At 44.9% G+C, this 23853-nt stretch overlaps 1 protein-coding gene across 27 annotated transcripts in view; it reads right to left on the bottom strand.

Annotated features, from left to right (window-relative positions):
* Positions 1-23853, bottom strand: part of LOC146353400 (methyl-CpG-binding domain protein 1-like) — an 80815-nt gene that overhangs the window by 9855 nt on the left and 47107 nt on the right. For 8 of the 27 annotated variants that reach the window (XM_084836370.1, XM_084836376.1, XM_084836379.1 and 5 more), the window contains 9 exons: positions 23385-23425; positions 22262-22405; positions 21954-22088; positions 15102-15152; positions 14563-14631; positions 8636-8692; positions 7450-7533; positions 6645-6809; positions 654-851 (listed from right to left, as the gene is read on the bottom strand). In XM_084836370.1, coding sequence (XP_084692496.1) covers positions 654-851; positions 6645-6809; positions 7450-7533; positions 8636-8692; positions 14563-14631; positions 15102-15152; positions 21954-22088; positions 22262-22405; positions 23385-23425 — 944 coding nt within the window. Of the gene's footprint in view, positions 1-653; positions 852-6644; positions 6810-7449; positions 7534-8635; positions 8693-12733; positions 12812-14562; positions 14632-15101; positions 15153-21953; positions 22089-22261; positions 22406-23384; positions 23426-23853 lie in introns of all 27 variants that reach the window. The other 19 variants (XM_084836383.1, XM_084836387.1, XM_084836386.1 and 16 more) reach the window with 10 other exon arrangements.

Below are 23853 nucleotides of genomic sequence, written 5' to 3'. Positions count from 1 at the left end.
AGGAGGCTACATGGGATTCTGAGGTGGGCACACATTCAGATACTGGCCACACCCAGACCTGCTTAGCTTCAGCAAGGTGACTGCCTCATGTGCCTTCGAGGCGAGGCCATGCCTTCAGACATGAATATGCAAGTCATGGACCTGCAGCCACAGTACTGAACTAGCCCACGTTCCTGTGCAATGCCCCCAGAACCTGCAACTCCTGCCCTTGACCCAGACCCTCAGCAAAGCACACAAGAGTCCATAGCAGGGAGAGGCAGACGCAACAGGAAAGAGCAAGGGACCTGAAAGGGCCAATTCTGGACAGGAAGGAAATGGCCATGAAGCTGACTGGGCCTGGAAAAGACCTGAGGCGACAGACACGAGGAAGAAACCCAGGAGTTCCCAGGAGTGTGGGAGGACACTGAAACTGCTAGTTTATGCCCCTTTCACTGCCCATACTCCACAGCTTGGGGGCATGAAGGGAGATATAATGGAAGGACAGAACAAACAGGAGGAAGGCAAGATACCACCTGCAATCCAGCATCAGTGACTAGTTCCCAAGCTCCAGAGAGGTATTTGACAGCAGTGGGGTCGGCCCAGAAAGCCACGACATGGTGTGGACAGGGCACAGTGGCAGCACCTGGGATGTGTGGGGAGAGGGGGGCAGTTACCTCCGGCTGGAAGCTGGCTTTCGCCCGTCGCTTCTGGCCTCTCCCCTTGGCTCCCCGCCGCCCCACCTGCTTGATCCTGGCTGGCTTGCGGCTGCGGCCACCGTAGGCGTTCCTCCTCCTCCTGACCTTCCAGCCCGCTGCCGCCGCCGCCGCCCCCTCCGCCTCTGGGCTGCTCCACTCCTCAGGAAGCAGCCGCTTCTAGGGAAGGGAAGAGAAGAGGGAGATACGAAGAGGAGCGAGCTGTGGAGGTGGCAAGCGGCAGATGCGGAGACAGGAGCCCCAGCCCCAAAGCAAGTAGCGCCATCGCTTGGCCCGCTCCTTCTGGCAACCACTATTCTACTACAAGCCCAGCTGTCCCCTTCCTATGCCCCAGGCTTGCCACCAGCAACTCATCCACCCATCCTAGCAAGCGCATCCAGGGCACCCCAGAACAGCCCAAGGCATGAGAAAGCAGATCTCCCCTTCAGCCTCCCACAAGAAGCTGCAAGGCTCAGGCACAGGCACAGCTAGGACCAAAAAAAGAGTGAAGTAGTTGAGGATTGCAAATCAAGACCAGGGGTCTTAGGGCAACTAGAGTAAACAAGAGAGATAAAGTCATGGGTTCTGGAAGTCTACCGAGCCTCAACTGTATTGCCAAATGTCTAATACTAAATAAAGCAATTTGGCCAGAATGGCTGAATATCAAAGTTGCTGCAGCTATTTTTGCTTTCTGGAGAGCACAAGTTTCTAGCTCTCAGGGTTGCAAAAATGTCAGAAGGTTTTGCAGAAAACGGGAATTGCACCTTCAGGTTGGAACTACCTGATGTAGCTTGAACATCAGCCAATCACCATAACCGCCCTCCAGGTTTTTCTCCTCTCTACCTTGTTTCCCTAGTTTCTCTCAGACAAAACCTCTAACCCTGAGCAACATAAAATTCTTCCCAAAGTTGTACAAACATGCACGCCCAGAGAAGCAAATAAAGCAAACATACACACATTTTCCAGTCTGCAAGGTTTATGCCTCTATAAGATGCAAGTGGGTTTGGTGCAGAGGTCCTGAGCTCCCCTGGCTATGGCTTAGGGGTGCACACTGCAAAATTAAGAACCTTCCAGAAGTGCTGCAGAAGACTGGTTTTGTTTTTTATATAATGGGCTAAAGTCTTTTGACATTTACAGCTCTTTTTTCAAGCGTATTTTCCTTTTGAGAGTCTTTCTGGAGAGGGCAGGTATGTCTCCCTCCACTTCCCGATACATACAACACACTCAATTTCTACCCCCCACACCCATCTACCCATTTTCATCTGCCTGTCTTCTACAGCACCTTTGGATATTTGCCTCTTATTTTTGCTGTGCAGCTCTCTTGTTTATTGTCTAGGACTGTGCACAGGCAGGGTAGCACATGAGAGAGTTAAGGAGGACAGGCCAGGACTGGTGATCAGAGGCAGGCAAGCTAAAAGAGCAGTCCAGGCTAAGGTTTGGTGAGCATCAACCAAGGCAGGAGGAGAAGAGCAATAAAGGGTCAAATCAGGAATATAGACTGCAGTTCAGTACTTTTACTGGACCTCTCTGCCCTCATGGTTGCAGGAAAAAAAAATGGTGGCACCCAGTATGTGCTTAATCTGTTCACACATCTCTTTCTGCATCTCCTCTAGATTCACATCTCCTCTACACTCCCATCTCCCATTTTACCCACGTACAAACAGGACTGTAACTAATATTCACTCTAGGGTTGTGCACATGCCATGATTCTGTAGGAATACCCAAAAAAGAAGAAGAGCTGAATGCTGCACTGAGCGCAGAATTCAGCTTCCTGAGAAACTCAGCATTCATTATGAATGGAGTCAGTCTGTTTAGCCAAGAGGCTATAATAATGCTTTCATGTAATTTTTTTAAAACAAGTTTCTAGTCCTTGTGGCTATGTTTCCAGTGGTGGGCAGGGAGGCTCCAGTGCCTTTTGTTGCTCCTTACTCTAAATAAACCAGAATAAATCATGCAGATGGGCTCAGTGAGCATAATTTATACAAGGTGCAGAATCTACCTTTTCTTGCTGAATTTGGATTAACAATTCAATTTTTAAGTTCTCTTTTTTAAAAAAAAACATGGATTATACACAGCTCTGATCAGTTTTTTTTAAGCCAAACCTGCACCCTTCCCCACTCTTGCTGGCATCTGAATTGTTCAGAAACAACCAGTTTCTCAACCAGTTAAGTGGGCATAGCTTTGCTACGTACAGAAAAGACAAATATAAAGAATAAAAATAACCTTGTAAATAAAGTTCACAAGAGTTATTAGCCCACAAAAATGTTCACGTGCCTGTACGTCCACACATGACATAAATCATTTGAAGCACATCAAAACAATCTAAAAAAGTAAAGAGGCAGTTCTCTTTCCAAAAGCTTTGCTCCCTGGCTGCCTGGGTATTTCAGTTCTCCATGGGCAAGTGGTAGTCACAAGCCTTAAAGCGCAATCTTAAGTATGTTTAGGGAGAAAAAAGTCCTACAACTCCCAGCATTCTCCAGGCAGCCATACTGGCTGGGGAATGCTGGAAGCTGTACAACTTTTTTCTGTCTAAATATTCATAGGATTGAGCCCTTAGTAAGGGAAACAGCTCAGACCTATAATGCAGAACCACAGCTCTTTAATCAGACTCACTTCAGACTACCTTTTCATAAACCAAAAGGACTAAACACACACACAAACAAAAGAAAAGAAAATTACATCAAATTTAAATCTCGTTGTTGACAGGAGGGTAGTATGTTTCACATATTTTTCTCCCTTAACTTTAGAGGCAAAAATATGGGTGGAATGCATATCACTGCCTGAAGATTTTCTTAAAGATTCTTTATAACAGCAAATTATATTAAGGGTGCAATCCTATGCACGTTTATACAGAAAAAAGTCCTATACCTCCCAGCACTCCCAAGCCAGCATGGAATGCTGGCAGCTGTAGGACTTTCTTCAGTCCAAACATGCATAGGATTGCACCCTAAATCTCTTTTTCCACATTCTGAGGAAAGGCTTTGATAGACGTTGCTCATGTAATTTTCTTTTTTGTTTGGTTGTTTGTATGCTTGTCTTTGCATTTGGAAACGTAATACAAAAATTAGAAATAAACAAACGAGCCTCAACAGGGCTGGCAAGCAGCCCAAGACCATCAAGAACAACTACGTTTCCCAAGGCACAACAGATCCTTGATATGCCAAACCTCTACAATTCAGATCACTGGAATGTCCAAGGAATGTTACATCCAGGGTGTCAGCAGAACAGAAAGCTCTGGCAGGCTCAGGCAAGTGACCATACCACACACATGCAAACGGAGCAGGGGGAGCGGGGCAGCGTACAGACAGCCTACTGTCAGGGATGAGTCTAAGTGCCTTGAGATTTCTGACAGCTCCAATTCTGAATCAGAGTTGGAGCAACAGCTAGATCAGAGGCTGGGGGAGGGACCCTCCATAGTGAGCCAAAACGCTGAAAGAGATTCCTCCCAAGACCTTGACCAAAAGATGGCCCAGACTGAGTCACACCCCTCTTCCTCCTCCTCCTCGGAAACTTGCATTCTCACAGTGGAGAAAGAAGGCAGGGACTCAGTCGCTCCGCCTGGATAGCCACTCTTGGAAGCCAAAGTAGGGGGGAGCCACCCTAAGGGAGGGGCATCACTGCGAAGCTAGCTTGGCTGGGAGGTTCATTCCCCAAACTGCCGGCAATTTTCTCTCCCTTTGATCCATCTCCTCTGCTTTGAGATTGTTGATTAGTTGTTTAGAGCTTGGGGGCAGCCTGAGAGTTTTCCTTGAATCTGCATTTGTAGAGAGACTAGGCTCTAGCAAAATAAAGTCGTATTAGCCTGAAGCTTTGTCTACTGTGGTGTTGATTGAGAAGGGAAAGGCTGATCTGACACCTATGGAGTCCCCCAGCCAACTTGAACTGGAGTAATGTTTGCTTTCAGCTGAACTACGGCGATCAGGAAGACCTGGGTAACAAAGCAGATCAATTGGGCCTCCCCACCAAAACGGGAATATTAATTTGTTTCAGAGAGGGGAAAGCCTCACCCAACATCACCTTATATATGCAGCAGCACTAGGTGCTGTTGAGGAAAAAGGTCTTAAGCAGGAACAAAACCCTCTCACCAATGGCATCACAACTGAGACACCAGGATGAAATCTTAACAGGAGTTCTTTCTATATAGTTCTTCATAAGCAGTCCTAACCTGAGCTTCAACCACATTTCAAGGCCACCAGACAAAATCCTCTCCAATCCATGCTTCACATATACAGCTGAATAAGGCAAGTGTCCACCAGGCTAAGAGATCAGGGTTAGGTTACAGGAGGAGCAGAAATCTTTGCCAGCCTAGCTTTCTCCTACAACACTCTGGGATTCTGATCAGCCACTCTCTTGCATAGAAACGACATCCCAACTCACCACCACCATTTGTGCAGTCTGCTCAGAAAAGCTAGTTACCTCCATGCAGTGCAGTTAGAACAGAGCCAAGTGGGCAAATTCTCACCTCTGGTTCTGCCTCAGTTCCTATCAATTCCCAACTATGCAGCAATCTAGCCCAGAACTAAAAGTCCACAGTTAAAGCAAATTGAACAGGCTTTGAATTCCATCAGGGGGATAAACTCCGCAGCTAACCTGGTGGGCAGCAGGTCTTACTAGGAAAAAGGATGCTTCCATGGACCTTCAAATCTGGGCACTGCCTGTGCTGAGAGAAGGAATGTCGAGCCAGAAGGGTTGATCAAGATGGGCTTTGGGCAAATTCTGTCCTTAAACCTGTTTCACATAAAAATAATGCTCCTGTGCTAGTCCCATTAGGGTGTGACTACAATATTCAATATTACGGTCATGTCAGCTCTAGAGTGAGGGGAGGAAAAGGTATTCAGCTTATCTTGTAACAAACTCCAGAGTAAAATATCAGGGGAAGTCACAGTGCATATACAATGAGCTTTTTAGTTGCTGGGGGGGGGGGGGGATGAGCAAAGGACATGATAGAGGTTTATCAAAATTACAAAGCATGCAGAGACAGGGAAAGATTTATCACCCTCTCAGTGCCAGATCTCGAGATGACTGGAGGTGGGTCCAGCATACACAAAAGCAAGTATATCTTTACACGACACATTTCACTTACAGAATTCACTAACATAAAAGATACTCCTGACCTGCTTAGACAGCTTTAAAAACCACTTTTGGATCAGCGGTTCTTTGCTTTGTCTTATTGAAAACAAAACAAACTTCCAAAAAATAAGTGCACTTGCATTTGGGTCCGTCAGTTGAGTAAGTCACCTTTGTCCATCATAATGTATGACTCTGAATATAGATTTGATCGAAATACTTGGCTATCACATAAAAAATCCCTTGCCATGCTCACATGATTGCATCTTATTAGGCAGGTGACTGCAGCTGAGTTCTCTTTCCTCCTCCTCTCCCCACTCCCCCTGTAACATTTATTTGAATTTTCATATTTTGTTTTTTTAAAAAAATTGGTTGAGAAGGCTTTAGAAAAGAAGGGATCCCAGCTGTTGAGACCCTTGTGATAGCTAAGTGGAACTGGAATATACATAAGCGGTGTACACCTGAAAACAAAATCTGGGGGAGAAACAGAAGGTCATGCTCTGCTTGTGAGCTCTCCAAGAGGCGTCTGGTTGGTTGCTGTTAGAAACAGGATGCTGGACTCAATGGACACTGGTCTGGTCCATCAAGGCAAGGGTTAACACAGCCAGATTAAATTAGGAATCCAGACAACATGCATAAGCACACACACACACACACACACACACACACACGCAGCCTTCCATGCTGTTTGCCAGAAAGGCACAATGCTGGGATGAGACCAAAGACATGCAGGGCTTCTTAGGGGCTCAATGAAAGCGAGTCCTGCTCTTGACATCCACGGCCGGCATAAAGAGGCAATAAGCAAGTCACGACACGCGTTTGAGGAAAAGCAAGTGAGCAGCAAAAGAGGAGAGAGGGGGCACGGCGGTAAGAGGACACAGCAGAGCAGACGGAGGCGGCACCAACCATTGCGAACTGCAGGCACTGTCTCCAGCGGCACTTCTGGCGCTTGAGGTTCCGCCCGCCAAACTTGGGCTTGTCACAACAGAAGTCGCAGCGACCACAGTCCGTCTTCAGCAGGCAGGCTTCGCACTCACCACACTTCCGGTTTCGACGGCTTTTGGAAGTGTGCTGTGGGGAAACAGGAAGAAGACAGGCAGGAGCCAGAAAGAATGCGATGTAAAGCCCAGGGAGAGAATCTGAGTAATCCGTTTGGGTACCCAAAAGATATGGTGAGGAACTTATATTATGGGAAGGTTGGAAAACAATACACCTAGAGTACAACCAAAATAATAATAATAAAAAAACCCAGCACCTGTATTCTTGTTTGGGCTATCTTAGGACCTTTGCCTCTTGCAAGAATTTTTAAAGCATGAGACAGGCTTCTATAAAAGTCGATACAAGTAGCAGACATTGCTCGCTGGTTCCATGCTAGCCCCAGTTTTTTCTGGAAGATTAATGTCCAGGAACAGAGGCTCAACTCCAAATCCTCATTCCTATCACTATGAAGTAGGTAGCTGCATCATCCCATTCCTTGCGACATTAACTGGTCTGGGGAGCGAAGCCTTCTGGGCAGACTCAACCAGCTCCCATCACATGACTGGAAGATGAAGAGGGAAGTCAAGGTTTCTGTTTGTGACCCTGGTGTGGGTGCACACCAGTAAGAGCTTTTCACCAAGCTGGGCTTCAAATCGCTCACTTCACCTGTTCCCCAAAGTCACAGCTTGGCCATGTCCAACACAAACCCTGTGACAAAGAGAAATATATTTACCATACTGTTCTTGAGCTTGACCGTGGGATGCTTGGGGGGGCGTCCCACCTTCTTCCTTTCCTTCACTGCCCCCAACTGCTTCTTCTGTTGGGAAGAAACCAGTATGAATTAGCAACTGCCAAGGAGGCACTTCAAAGTCTCAATTGTTCACAGAACGAACATTCCTGTTCAGAAAGTGTCCATGACGGAAAATACTTGTGTTCTTCTCCCACTGCAAGACACTTAATGCAGCATTTCAGGTTCTTCTGCATACCTTGTACCCCTCAAGATCCAGCCATCATACGACTTTGAGCATAACCAAATGGAATAGGGAAAGAGCTAAGGAGGGATCAGGATCCCAGGTAGAAGGGGCAGGGAGCCACACAGTGATTTCAGCTCAGTTTATTTTTTTATTGTTTGTTTTTTTATTTAAAGTGTTTTTATGTCATTCCTCAGCCCCCAAAAGGGCTCCCAGGGAGGCTTATAATCAATCGGTAAGAGACCACTCTCTAGGCTAAACTGGTGTTCAGCCCTCGCGATTAAGTGATAAGGGCCCCTGCAATATAGAAAGGAGCACTCGTTTTCCAAGAGCAAAGGCACAATGTAAATAGGTTTGGACTACAGAGACTTGATATGGTTACTGACAATGGCATACAGATAAAACCTTGCTTACAGTTAAGACTTTGCCTGAATCATCGAGTGCAGCTAGGTTCAGGCAAGTACAGGACATTCTGAGAAGGCCTTGAAGGGATAGATAAGAAAGCATCTTCACAAAAGTGTCTCTCAGCTCTGTGGGTCAAGAGGGTTTCATCCCAAGAAGACTCATGCTCAGAGCAGAGGGTGCTAAGTGGTTATAAAGGATTAACTTACTCCCCCATAGTATTAAAAGTCAGCACTGCATGGGGAATCATATTTAAGCTTTCTCATGTGAGCCACAACCAAACTAGTTAGCAAGCCATTATCAGTTTGAACTGGAGCAACATCAGCATTAGATGAACTGGAGCAGAACCAAAATATTCTGTCCCTAATCACAGGGGTAGGAATATGTAAAGAAGAGAGATTAGAATGGGCTCTAATCTCTATTTCCTTTACGAAAAACATTCAAACCAAAACAACATATCCATGTGCTCTGGATGTGCGCAAAAAGTACTCCAACTAGACACTCAGCCAATATCATATGAGCCATCTCCCTCCACTGCATACTTACCCTACACCTTACGATAGGGATGCCTGCAGGATCCCGTTCCATGGTAGGTTTCCATTTCTAGAGTGAGAAGGGAGACAAACAAGGGTAGTGCAGTCACAAAACAGAAATTAAATTATCTGGATGTGGGCATAGAAGAACCCCATATGTTAGCAAGGCAGGGCTGAGAAGGTGGCCAGGAAAAGAAAGGTTTGAGGCAGGGCTGAGCTGCCTTTCCTAACTCCTACATAACTAGACAAATTTAATCCTTTACAACGAGATTCTAACACAGTTATGACTAGCATCAAAAAGCAAACAACTGCATCAACCTTCTATGGGACTCAGAAGGAAGTAATAACAAAAGCCATCCAAACAAAGCAATCCCCACAGACTGTATAGGTTTACAAAGAGAATATGCAAACTGACACTAGCGACGTGAAGGCCAAAAAAAACCCCAGAAAAATTGGGGGATGAAAACCATTCTTCCCCCATTTCCCCCTGCTCCAGGATTTATTTTTTTTTCAGGAAAAACTGGACATTTGGGGGAACACTGGAAAAAGATTCTGAAATCATTTATCTTTTGGAATGAGTAAACTGCTTTTTAAGTCAAGGTTTTAAGACAAAATTTTACTCACTCAAACTGTGTAGGATGAACAGTTTTATGTAAAATAATCTACTGCATTAGAGAATGATAATTCCTGTACATAATGTACAGTTCAATGTTTCTAGTATTGTCAAACAGCTTTAACTTGATATCCAAGTATGCTGCTAGTCCTTAATATTGTGACCATATCTGCCTATATTCTTTTGTTTCCTACCAAAAAATGTGGGTTTTATTTTCAGCTTCACCCACCCAATCACTTCTCAGATGGCAATAACTAAAATACATGTGCTTAGGTAGTGTAAGGTACAACAATTCATAGCTCTCTCTAGTTTGAGGTATATTCACAATTTTGCTTGTACAAAGCTAAGGCTGCAGTCCTTTATCCACTTACCTGGGCCACCAACTGGTGGCCCAGCTACGCCCCTATCTGGACAGGGATAACCTGGCTTCAGTTGTCTATGCTCTGGTAACCTCCAAGTTAGATTTCTGCAATGCGCTCTACGTAGGGCTGCCTTTGAAGACGGTTCAGAAGCTGCAGCTTGTGCAAAATGTGGCAGCCAGACTGATAACAGGGACCAGAAGGTCTGAACATATAAGACCAATTCTGGCCTGCTTCCACTGGCTGCCTATATGCTTCAAGGTGCTGTTTTTGACCTATAAAGCCCTACATGGCTCAGAACCACAGTACCTAACGGAACACCTCCCCCAGCATGAACCGACCCATACGCTATTGTTGTTGTTGTTCAGTCGTTAAGTCGTGTCCGACTCTTCGTGACCCCATGGACCTCTGCATCTAAGGCCCTCTTCCAGGAGCCTCCACCAAGGGAGGCTCGAAGGGTGGCAACAAGGGAGAGGGCCTTCTTAGTGGTGGCTCCCAATTTATGGAATTATCTCCCTGATGAGGCCCGTCTGGTGCCAACTTTGTCATTTGGCGCCAGGTTAAAACTGCCCTCTTCTCTCAGGCATTTGGCAGCATATAGTGAATCTCTTGAGTGTCTCTGGCTGATTGTTTTTGTTTTAGATATTTGTTGTTGTCGTGTGTGTTATTTGTTCTATGTTATTACGTGAATGGTTTTATATAATGTATTTTAATGGTTTTTGATTTCTGTGAACTGCACAGACAGCTTCGGCTATGGGGCGGTATAGAAATATAATAAATGAATGAATGAAAATGAGTAAGTCCCACTGAACTCAAGGGGGCTTACTTCTGAGTAGAGACATGTATGATTGCACTGTAAGGCATTTATACATAAGGCATTTATAAGACTCGACGGTCTTATAGGCCCCTTCCAACCCTACTATTCTATGATTCTATGATACTTTTGAGACTGCAGTCCTATACATGCTTACCTGGGAGTAAGCTCCACTAAACAGAGTGCATCTTACCTCTGCGTAAACATGCATAGGATTCTTTTATGTACGCCACCTTGGTATTGCATATATGTCTCATTTTTTCCCCAAACGTCAGGGGAGGGTATTGGGAGAAAATCCCCAGAAAAAATGTTTTTTCCCCCATGGCTTCAAAATTTACAGAAATGTTACATCTCTGTCTAGCACACAAACTCCCTAAAGTTCTGCAACTGGAAGAAATTGTGTAAAGCAGGCGGTTTCCCATACATTCGGTTTTAAGACTTTGGGGGTTTACGATTTATTTTGTGCACATATTTGTAACATGTGCATTGTCAAAACCATCCCAGGCTCAAAACCATCCCAAGTTCATTGACAAGGAGCATCTCCACACACTACCCAACTAAAAATTCCAACCAGCAGAAAGAACAGCCAAGCAGTCAACAAGCTAGTTACAATCTGGACTCAGATCCAAAATAAGAAAGTAGGAACTGCGTGGTTATAAGCCCATATCAGAAGAAATCAATATAATCATTATTACTGTTCACACAGCATACCTTTGTCCACAGGCAGTTCAGACACACCTAACCTTCCCCATGTAAGATATACAACCAGAGAAAGCCCATACAGGTGCATGAACTGCACTTCAGTGGCACCCCATTTGTTCACACACAGCATCCAGGGGACCTCCTCTGCCCACCCACCCCCAAAGCCTGCACCAGTAGCACAAACATCTTTGCAGGCCAAGGAACACGCAAACCACTCACTGTGGTAGCAGAGCGCCTCCGGTGGCGGCAGCCCGGGGCCAGCTGGGCCTTTGGAAGAGGCCCTTCCTGACAGCCGAAGAAATGAAGAAAGGAAAGAAAATGAAAGAGTGAAGGCAGCCCACACTCTGAGACATCAGAAGGGGACCTTGTCTGACATCTCCGGGCAGGAAAACAAAAAGAGGAGCCCACACAGCAGTTAGGTGCTTAAGCAGGAAGGTGAAAAGACAACATTCATGTCACAGGGCAAGTTCAAATCTTTCAGTCAGGTTAATCTCATGCAGAAGGAAGGAATCTGCTCCAGCAAAGCAAATTCAAGAGCTGTATGTGGCATCTCGTACTGGTCAAGGTGTTGGACTATGGCTCACCCCTAGCCAATGACCCTGCTGGCTGGGGATCATGGTAACTGTCATCCCACACATCTGGAGGGCATCAGGTTGGGGAAGGCTGGTCTAAGGGATGGACAGTGCAAGGCCCTCATTTGAAGTTATTATGTGGGCAAGATACAAGGTAATAAGATCCTGCTAGTATCCATGTTTTTGTAAGGTGTTCTCTAGCCCCAAATCACTCATCTCTATCTTTGGTATAATATCCCATTCCCAACTGCCTCTGCTATTATTCAGCTCCCTTCATCAATTCTTCATCCCATTCTGTTCTATTGTTCTAAGACATGACATCAAAGCACATTAAGAGCTTTGTTGTTCAGTCGCTCAGTCGTGTCCGACTCTTCGTGACCCCATGGACCTTAGCACGCCAGGCCTTCCTGTCCTCCGTTCTCTCCCAGAGTGTGCTCAAGTTCATACATTAAGAGCACACAGATCTTAAATAGGACAGCAAGCCTGTCAGGGGCAGTCATCGGCAGCAAGAGTTGGTGGCACACCTTAACAGGGAGAGGGCCCTCTGAATGTGGCTATGGCCTTTCACCCCTGCTTGCCCACCTCTCCAGCACTGTGCTGGTGCCTGCTCTCTGACTCAGCAGACGAGAAGCAAAACCAGCCTGGAAGTATGTTTACTGTGACGTGCACTAGAAGACCACCATCCCATATTTCGGGTTTGACTTACAGTACCATTGCCAGAGAAGCTTGGCCACTCATGCCCTAACAAAGATCCACTTGGAGCAAGCCAAAGCAGACACATTTGCAGGTTGCAAATGGCATCATCCAAATTTGCATTCCTGCAAACTGTGTGTGACTGGCCCCTCACTAAATAATGCAGCGACAGCAATCAGCCAACAGGAGTTTCCACTGTTACTCTCCTGCAGTTAAGACCCCAAATGAGCAGAGAATGAAAGCCCCGATGAGTACATGCTGACCTTCCATGAGACAGCTGCCTTCACTTCAGCTCAGCTAGGACTGAAAAGTTACACAAGGCCACTGGCTTCATGATTTTACACACACACACACTCACTGTGGACACCGGTGGTGTTGCAGACAGCCTCTTGTGGCGTTGCCTTGGGGCCCGCTGGGCCTTGGGGTGAGACCCATCCTGGCAGGCAGAGCAGAAGGGGGAAAAGAGGAACAGATAAAGATGCACAAAGCGAAGGGAGCAGCAAGGGACTTTTAACACCAGCCATGACTTTCTCAGAGGCGTAACGCACCATTCTACAAGAACCTCAAGGGACGATCCCATCTTATCCCAACAACCCTGCAAGGCGAGTTAGACTGAAAGAATATGTCTGATCTGAGGTCAGCTTAGTGGTCATTCAAAGCCAGGTCTCCCTGGCCCAAATATCACACTAGCTCTAAGTGTCCACCATTTCTGAATCAGTGCCTGGGCACAGTAATGGACTGGATGAGGGCCCATAAACTGAAACTCAATCCAGAGAAGACAGAGGTACTGTTAGTGGGTGGTTCGTCTGCCCGGCTAGGTGTTGTTCAACCTGTTCTGGAGGGGTTGCACTCCCCCTAAAGGATCATGTTCGTAGTTTGGGGGTGCTCTTGGCCCCAGAACTGTCACTTGAGGCACAGGTGAATTCAGTGGCACAAAGCACTTTTTATCAGTTTAGCCTGATATACCAACTACATCCTTATCTGGACAGAGATAGCCTAGCTACAGTTATCCATGCTCTGATAACCTCTCGTCTGAATTACTGCAATGCATTATATGTGGGGCTGCCTTTGAAAACGGTCCAGAATCTTCAGCTAGTCCAAAATAGGGCAGCAATTTATTATTTATTTATTGCATTTATATCCTCCCTTTTTTCCTCTTGCAAGGAACCCAAGGCAGCTTATATTATCATCCTCCTCTCCCTTTTATCCTCACAACAACAACCCTGTGAGGTAGGTTGGGCTGAAGGTCTGATGGGCCCAAAGTCACCCACTGAGCTTCCATGGCCGAGTGGGGATGAACCCAGTACTTTTCCAGCTGCGCTGGCTGCCAGTCCATTTCCAGGCCTGATTCAAAGTGCTGGTATTAACATTCAACGCCCTTAACAGCTTGGGGCCAAGTTATCTGAAGGATTTCCTCCTCCTGTATGTGCCTGCCTGGACCCTAAAATCATCCTCAGCGGTCCTTCTCCATGAGCCCTTGCCAAAGGAAGTGAGGCGGCTGGCTACCAGGAAGAGGGCCTTTTCCGCTGTGGCACCCCAGCTGTGGAATGAGCTCCCTAGAGAGGTTCGCCTGGCACCTACGTTGTACTCCTTCTGGCACCAGGTAAAGACCTTTTTATTCTCCCAGTATTTTAGCATTTTAGCTTCCTAAACTTTTAGCTTTGATGTTTAAATCTGTATTTTAAATCTCTGCTTTGCTGCTAGGTTTTATTCTGGTTGTACTGTTATATTGTAGTTTTAAGCTTTCATATTTTATATTGTTTTATGCTGTACTTTTGGGGTTTAAATTTTTGTGAACCGCCCAGAGAGCTTCGGCTATAGGGCGCTATAGAAATGAAAATCAATCAATCAGTCAATCAATCAATCCCCGATTCCAAACCTCTAACTTCCATCTCATAAACTGGCCATTATGACATCCGTTACCACCCCCTGGCTCCCAGCCTCATGATATCTGCTGGAGTGGGGAAGAGCTCAAGTCCCACTAGATCAGCCTTCCCCAATCTGCTGACCTCCAGGTGTTTTGGACTACAACTTCCAGCATGCCTGACCATTAGTGATGCTGGCTGGGGCTGATGGGCACTGAAGTCCAAAACATCTGGAGGGCGCCCAGTTGAGGAAGGCTGGCGCAGATGGTGTGTGTACACATTGCCCCCTTTCGAAACCACATACAGAAGCGGTGGCACTCACTGTTGCCGATGCTGGCTTCTTCTGCCGGCGTCGTGCTGGGGTGATGGTATCCTTTGCAGAGGCTGCTTCCTGGTGTCAACCGGGAAAGAGCCAGGAGAGGCCATTAGGCACAGCACCCAGTTGAGAGAGGAGGAGGAAAGAGCACACCAAAGCACCTGCCCAGGAGCAACTCACAGATACAAAGAAAGCCATACACAAGGCCTGCGCCCCAACTCACTACCAGCTGCACACCACCTTGCACAGCCACATCATCAAACAAGGAACTAACAAATCAGCATGCTGCCACTGCTAAGGAGAAGGGAGCTCCCTATATCATCCTGCCTGCCAGGCTGTAGAACTACTCTTACCCCACCCCACGTAATAGGCGACTGAACAAGAGGGAAAAGCATGGCAGCAGCAAAAGAAATATTTATTCAGAAGCAAAGACGACACGGGTACAGCTATGAAACGATGAACATGGAACAGAACAGCCACTTGGAATGCAATGGAGTTAGCCAGGACATGCCAAGCCCAGAGAAGGCAACACAACAGATACTTACTACTGTCAGCTTCCTGGAGCTGTAGCCATCCTTCTTGGGTGGGATTTTTTTCTGGAAGGATCAAGAGCTGGTTAGTGCCAGAGCTACAGGGCACCATGCCATTCAGTATCAATACCAATCTCAGCAGACACATTAGGATGGTTTGCAACAAGAAGCAGAAGCACAGCATTCAAGGATTACTCAGAAGACAGGACAGTGTACTCAGGGCTGTGGATATGCTGCATTAAACAGGGAAAAACCTAAAATCCCCACCAACTAAAGCTGAACCTTGCAATATGTACAAGGAGTGCATACTGATCACATCTGCACTGTATTTTACTACGTCTAATTTATTTAGGGCACCCTCATCATGGTTGAAAGCAAGGAGCTACACAGGGCACTGCCATTATACCCACAACCACTAGAAATTTTATTGAGGCTGCAATTCTGTAGCAACTTACCAGGCACTAAGCCCCACTGAACTAAATAAGACTTACTTAGAAGTATACATCCTTAGGAATGCACTGTCAGTTTCCTCTGTGGCTTCTGAGATTTCAGGAAGCCTGTACACTTTGCATACAGTATAACTTTGCAATCATAAGGGCTAGAAACTTGCTTCTCTAAAAAATTAAAGTTCAGATTCTCAGGAAACTGAATTCTTTCCTAAGCACCATATTCTATGCTTTTTTTGTATCCTCCCACAGAATTGGGAGGATAGAAAATCCTGAGTATGCTTTGTGTTTACTTTGCCTTAAGGCTGCTCATAGGCTAGAGAGCCCAATTTAGGAATCACATCAGACCATCAACACTTATGCTCAGGAATCACAATGTGTACAGCAATATTGAAAGAGGAGCCCTCAACCCATCCTGAATAGTCCAGAAGTTCACTGGAGGCAACAGCAGAGCTCTTGGAAGGAAAATAAAGCATGAAGTAAAGAAATGTTATTACAGTATGGATGAACCGTGATACTTTGATAAGGCTAGCCCCAAATAATAAGGGAAGATACTCCATAAAGGCAGACCCCAGCATTTCAAAAATAAAGGCAGTGGAGTATCACAGTGTCATTATATCGGCAGGTGTGCAGCATCCAGCTGTATTTGGTCACCATTTTGCTCTAGGTTGAGCCTTGACTTCAGTAATAGGCCAAATATCCTTGGCAGATACTACAGCTGATAGCTAAGCTACAGAAGCATCTCTCCTGCTGCTTAAAATAAAAACAGGGTTTTAAAATAGAATTCAGATGATGAAATGAGAATGGAAAGTGAAAATAGTCTGTATAAAGACATTACTTGTGACATTTTTACTGTAGTTAGAAGGCATCATATCTGCATGGGAGTCAGAGGCAAGGAGCTTACGTATTCACTAACTCACATCTGTTACCACAAGAAAAGTTAACTGTCAACTCGCTAACCTTATTAGTCCTATTTTCAGGCCAATCAAGGGGTTTTCCAAAGTTCAGCAGTTATGAGATCATTATACAGGCCTTGGCACCCAGTGCCTGGTTAACTGACCATTCAGTTCCATAATCCAGCATCAAGGGATGAAGCCCACTGGTCTACTTCCAAAATGGCAAACTTAGGAGAAACATCCACATTGGCATCTTGGCCAAATCTAATCTACGCTTAATAATCTGAGTTTTCACAGAACTCTCATAATATATCTAAGTGATTATCAAAATTAAAAAGGTGCTGGGATATTGACATATAGTAAATTTCTTCATGGATCTGAGATGGTGATGTATAATAAAGCAAAATAAGAATAAAACATGTCTGGTCGATTTCTTTGGAGCATAATTTGCTAATTCAAATTCATATTATGTTTATACACACACATATGGACAACGGTTCCAGAATGCTCATTTCTTAAGGCAGCCTTCCCCAACTCAGTGCCTTCCAGATGTTTTGGACTTCAACTCCCATCAGCCCAAGCCACCATGGCCAATAGTTAGGAATGCAGGGAGTTGTCGCCCAAAGCATCTGGAGAGCACTAGGTTGGAGAAGGCTGCCTAAAGGGAAGTCACAGGAAACAGAACTTGGTAAGGGCGAAGGTCTTCCTAGAAGGAACACCACTCTCCACCACACCTCCTCAGCAGCAAAAGGCTGTTCTCCAAATTGTATTCCAGGGAACCCCAAGCTTCCTTGGAAGCTTAGAAACATTTATGAGGATCAATAGCAGGCAAGCTTCCCCACCACTACTGATTTTGATCTGCAAGGAGCAGCTGCAGGAAAGTATATGAAAGGTACTAGGGTAATTCTCAGTTTGCACAGGGCGACAATGTCCCAAGATGGCAAGTGTTTCTCATGAACTGACTCAGCAGACACGTCTATGTGGAAAAGGACCTCTGATGCTAGAAAGAGTAGCAACCAATAAAAGTCTATGATCCTTCCAAATCTGGAGCATGTACACAATTCTGATCACTTCATTTTAACAGAAATGTAATAGTATGGCCACAGAAGACAGAGGCAGTGGTAAATATAAGAGGAAAATTTTTCTTGTAACAAAAGGCTTAACCTGGTGGTTCAGAGCTTCCTTTTAAAGCTAAGTGAAAGGAGATCCATGTAAACATCATACTGTAAACCCCCTCAGAAAGGTGTGAAGAGTTAATTTTTATTCATTCAACACCCCAACACCTGATGGCCATCCCATGAAATTAAGAGGGAGCTGCTATAACATGTATATCTATAACCCAGCTGAACAGTGCATACATTTGTATGGCTTTGTAAGTGTTTTTTAAAAGTGCTATTTAATAGCCACACGGAGGACAAATATTATCAGTGGCTAATACTCATGTGTGCCATCAAGGATCTATGGGCCAGTTCGCATGTCACGGCAGCAAATTAATTAACCCACAATGTTTTGTAAACAACCTCCGATCGACCCGATCAGAACTTGTGAGCATGATGTGCAAACCCAGACTGCTGGGTTGTTTAGGGGCTAAATTAACCCAACAAAAAAACCATGGGCAGATCAGACATTGTTTATAGGAAGTGGAAGCAGCTCACCCACAGCATGCATCCCCACAAATCATTGGTTAAATAATTCGTTGCCGTGACGTGCTAACTGGGTCATTATAAATCTACTAAATATTGGGGATGAAGGGCTTGTTAATTTCTCTAACCATCCCTGAAGACAAAATACTGAGACAGACAATTGGTCTGACATAAGCATCTCAATAGTAATGTTCCCAGTATGGTCACCATATACTGGCTCATAGACTGGACAATGAGAGATGACTGTGTGAAGTTGCTAAGCAGACAAGACATTAAGCAGAAGCAACATCCTATGAGCAAGCTTAAGTTTGTACGCAACTTTCAAGGTTAGAACTGCATGTCAAATTTGACTGGCCAGACCACTCTCTCTCAAGAATCTCACACTTCATGTCAAAGCCCGAGACATCTGCAACACTTAAAGCAGAATTCATCATGAATGAGCAGAGGGAGACGTTATGTAACATGCAGATAACTAGATTAGTTTCTCAAATGAAAGTGATTCATTAGGCATGGCCAAACTCCCTTTAGCAAAAGCAGTTTAATCAAACTAGCGCTCCCATATACTAGCATCACTCATGTGGACAACCTTGCCCCAGCTATGCCATTAGGAAATTCAATAATCAGATTCCTCCAAGCAAATTCTGGATTAAAATATATTGATGCAATTCCAACAGCTAATGTTACACAAAAAGCCTTATTACAAAGGGAATGAAAGTGTATCTTTTCTCTGAGCCTTTCCAGATGGAGACAGAGGTGCCAGGGCATAGGCAATAGATAATTACACCTTCCAATGCTCTTATCTGATAGAAGAAGATACCAGAGCAGAGGGCATAAACCAAAACAGGTCCAGCACCATTAAAGTCATAAAAGAACCATAATGTCAAGAGTATGATCAGACAAGGGGTCAAGAAAAAGTTTCTCAGATGATATGAAGAGGGAATTTGTTTTGGAAGACACAGAAACACTAACAGCATGGAGTAGGAGAAAAATTCCTTTGTCACAGACATGTCCGTAACATGTCATAGGATTCAGAAATGTTGATACATATGTTTCTGTAGTCGTAGATCTCATTAAGGTACTATTGTTTAGACACAGTTGATTTGGCAATAGAAATGTATCTTTAGGAATGTAGCTTAATGGGACATAAATAAAGGAAAGGAAAACAAGGTAGGCATGTTTCAGAATATTAAAAGATATAAAAAGGCAGTCCAGGGGACATGAGAGAGAAGTTCTCTTACAAAGAACCCCCTTTTTTTAACTGCCTTTAGGAAGGAGACCAGTATGCTGGCTGATTTGTTTCATTCTGCATAAGCATTAACTTAGTGTGATTTTGAATGTATCATGTGTTCGAATCTAAGCATGCATAAGCCTTGTACTGAGTGTTTTTATGCTGAGATTTTAATAGTTAAAGAAAGACAGACAAGCCTGGCCTAACAGAGTGATTCCTAGCAAATTTAAAAGTCTGTATGTCCCTATCTAGGGATATGAATCTTTTCTACCCTGAAATGGCATCTTTTTCTCGGAGGAATCTGAACAGGCTCAGTTAACTAGGTAGTCGAAGGCCACCTACATACAGAAGGCTGATTTTGAGAGGACCTCTGAACAAAGACCCCTGTGTCACACTACATAACACATTCTACCCTTGCTACAAAAAAATTCAAATAAGAAGAGGATGACTCATGAGATATTGGTGGGCTGTCAGGATTTGGTTCCATGGAGTGGGCAGAGAGTTCAAGAGTGAAGAATCCTCTCAACCTGGCCACTAGAAACCCCGTCTTAAAAGTTCTTTTGTCTTACAGTCATTGGGCGACTCAATGTAAGACGCTTCTTTTCATCTCACGAAAGCATCATCATCAATAAGACAAAAGCTGCCATACGAGATTACTACATGGAGGATCTTCATCAACTCTGAAATTAAAGCTGGGAAACTGATTACTTCAATGGATGTCACACACGAGAAGGTAAGCTATACTGTTTGAAACACACTCATTGCTGTTACATGCATACAGCTAAGGAGAAAGAAAATCCAGGAGACCTTAACCATCGTCTCAGGAACAGCTTTAATCCTCAGTGTAACCCCACAAAGCACAGACATTTGTTGACAATAGAAAATGCATGTTGTCGTAGGCCATGGGGAAATCTCTAAAAAAAGGGTGGAACACAATACTATAGAACCATCAAGTGCAGATATCGTATAGAGCCAGTAGAACTCCAACATGTCCTTTTTCTCTTCACAGATCCTCTCCTTCAACATGCTCTATTCCCTGATCCAGGAGCAGAGTGCTTCAGCCAAATAAAAGGGGTAGGAGTCATGTTTTATCAGCCTTCAAATTCTACTTCACTCCTGTTGGTTAAGACATTTCTATTTTGCCATGCATGAGTGACTAAGATTAAAGAATGAATTCTGGCTAGGAGATGAGAAGTGATTATCTAGCACGGCTGGTGGGAGAAGATTTAGAAGAGGACATAACACATTTTGAGTGAGTCACACATACATCACTCTATAGAGGAGAATAAGGAAGAGATAAGGTTTGGCACTCAAGATGAAGAGCGAAAAGCATGGCACAGTAGAAGGAAGAAATGAGGATTGGAATCGGCACAAATTTATATTGGTAAAGACAGTTTTTGCCTCTGTCCTTCCCTTTGTTTCCTTCACAACCTATTTGACCAGGATTTCAAGGCCTTCAAAGACAAAAGCAAAATTGATGTTACCAGCTTTGCTGCCCTGACTAATTAGGCATCAGGTTTTAAAAAATCACTTTAACCACTGTATACAAATTCTTACCAAAACTATAGGTAGCTAGCCCCATCTCAGGAAAGGCATGTCCCTTCTCTCATGTACAAGAGGGAATGCATCTCAGATGATGCCTGCTGCAACATGTGCACAGATCTATACGATAAAGCATGACATTTTTCATCTATAAGGAAATATTTGCAGATTTAATCTATTAACACTGAGTAATTAACCAAGATGTCTCTGATCATGTGGAATCTCTATTAATGAAATTCTATAAAATCCACAGAAGTTTAAAATGAATGGTGCCTTTCCAGCTCGCTCCTATGGCCCTCGACACATGCCCTTTGTCTGTTCAGCTTGTTCAGGTTTTGACACCCTACTCAGGTCTCAGTAAGCTATTGAGGATTCTTCTTTAGTCTTGTTGGTACAATTCCCACAAGTCCATTTGGCAGACAGCTAGAAATGCGGGGTTGGTGCAGTTTTTGTGCAATTATATTTTGTATTTTTACAATTCCAATTTTGTTAGCCACCTTGGACTACAAAGGAGAAAGGCAGGGTATAAATATTTTAAACAAACGATCAGAATGCCATCCACATGAAGAAAAGACATGCAAAGACGCACTGCTCTGTAATGAACCCAACACTAGAGAACTCGCTACTTAAAGAAGCCCAAGAACTTGGCACCAACTTGAAGACTTCATATTCCTTTTAGGAAGGAGTTGCAGTTCAATATGCTATTTGTGTCTGGTTTAAGATCCTTTTTATTCTGGCCCTTGGTATTTTGTATGTTTATATTTTATAAAGGTTTATTTTATTTACATGTATTACATTTTTTATTTAAAATTATTTTTAGGCCAACTTTAAAGGTATTATTAAGACCACATGTTTTAAATGAAGCATTTTCTTCTTAAGCAGCATAGAAGTCGACCCAAGCGCCCAGTGGTCCCCTAAAACTGCAAAGCTGGGAGCACACCCTCTGCAGACATATCCTTAGCCATGCCTTTAATTATCTACCTTGGTTCTCAAAGCCTTGCGCCCTCCCCAGATGCAAGAGCTAGTGTCCCCTGCTCCTTCCTTTCACATCCATCCTGCTTCGGTTCCTCCCCCTCTAGATGTAAAAAAACCTAGTCAGGCCAAGCACACACCTTGCGTTTAAGGCAGCGGCGCTTGAGGCATTTCCACTGGCGCTTCATGCCTGGCTTCTGCCTCCGCAAACAGATAACACAGCTACCACAGTCTTCTGTTATCTTGCAGGCCTGACACATACCACATTCAAGGCCCTGCAAAGGGGGGTGGGGGGTGGGGGCAGAGAGGGGAGGAGAGGAGAGAGAGAGATCGTTAAGGCTTGAAACAGCCCCAAGTGCAACTGGGAAGGGGAGGGGGAGAGCGAGGAAGAGCAGAATTACTGGAAAGGGGCCCAAGGGAGGGATAAGCAAGGAGCAGCTGGTGGTACCTTTTTGACAATCTTCAAGCATCGGCGCAGCAGGCATTTGATGCCAATGCGGAGCTCGGGGCTCTTGGCTCGTAGGACACACACACTGCAGATGCCGCAGTCCTGAGACATCTGGCACGCTTGGCACACACCACAGCCAATTTGCTGCAAGGGCAGAGGGGTAGGGGTGAGGAGGAGGGATCCAGGGAAGGCAATACCGTGAACCCATCACCTCAGCACTGCACACTTAAGACAGTTGGCCAGCCTGGCTGAATTCACTGAGAGCACTATGAAAGGACATTCTCTCCGACCGCTAACCTTACTTCACCAGGCCACATAGGAAGCTGCCCTATTCAGAGTCAGGCTATTGGCCCATCAAGCCCAGTACCATCAACTTTGGTGGCAGCAGCTCACAAAGGTCTCAGGCCAAGGTTCTTTCCATAAACCACTCCTCAAGGCCCTCTGACTGAAGATGCCACGCAAAGCCATGTTTTTAATTATACTTCTATCCACTCTTACATGGTGATCCCAGTAGCCTCCCATCCAAGGGAACACGGAGATCTACATCTCTGCTTCACTTCAGTCCAAACTCTCAGCCCCACCGCTACCAAACAATCCAGTACACATCCCTGTACCACTGGCTGCCAATCCATCCAGATGCTCTAATCCATCCCGGCACATGGCCACGCTGTGCTGAAACTGCGCCGACATTTTGCTTTCAAGTCCCACTGTATTTTGCAATGGCTACTTGAGTTTTCAGCCTTTTCTTTTTAAAAGCCTCTAGTCATTTGCCTGGCTGGGAGGGTAGTGTTTTAAAGTCATCCCTCCCTCTGTCAACTGGAGAGCAGACAGTGGTGTTTGCACACTTACATCTTCAATCCATTCTGCACATGCCCAGGAGGGTTTTATAGCACTAGAAGGATGCGTGCATGTGTAAGTCCGAGCAGGTCAGCTGGCTAACCAGGGATATCTAAATACACACACACACACCAGTTACACAGCAAGCATAGGGGTGGGGTCACAAAAATGCAGATCCTGATCATGTAGATGAGGTTTTTGTCACAAACATATGCAGCATCAGAGCCCCAAATTTCAAAACTAATTACCAAGGGATCAAAACTGTGAATAAGCCCCTAGGTCTTACCTTGTAATATCTCTGCTCCCGGTTGAAATCTCTTCTCTGAGCTGAAAAGGGCAAGGAGGGGAAAAAAATTAAGTCTATGCAAGAAAAAGAAACGTTGGCTCAAACACCTAACTGAGGAACTTGGCAGTGCAGATAAGAATTCAAGCTAATCAGTAGGCTACCGGGCAAAATAGCAAGTCCCTGAGATCAGTTCCAATCCAACAATCCAACTATCCTGCCTTGCTCAAGGCAGAGCAGCTGAAGAACAGCCACACAGCAAACATCTGAAGTGTAAGCAAACAAAGCAAAGGTCTCCAAGCCATGTTTCTGAAGCACAGAACAGGGAGGAGGCACGGGGTGGGGCTTGAGGTTCAAATGGACTAAAGACAGAATTGTGGGAGGAAGAAGAAATCTGAAACATATATAAAAAAGTAAGAAATACTTTGAATGATACAGAACCTCTCAGTCTTCAGGGCACCTTCTCCTCTAA

Source organism: Heloderma suspectum, chromosome 2 (genome assembly GCF_057233095.1).
Source record: "Heloderma suspectum isolate Gila_16-S chromosome 2, 16-S_ref, whole genome shotgun sequence".
NCBI classification, from domain to species: Eukaryota; Metazoa; Chordata; class Lepidosauria; order Squamata; family Helodermatidae; genus Heloderma; species Heloderma suspectum.
Note: the sequence above shows the minus strand (reverse complement) of the source record. Positions and strands in the feature narration are given on the sequence as shown.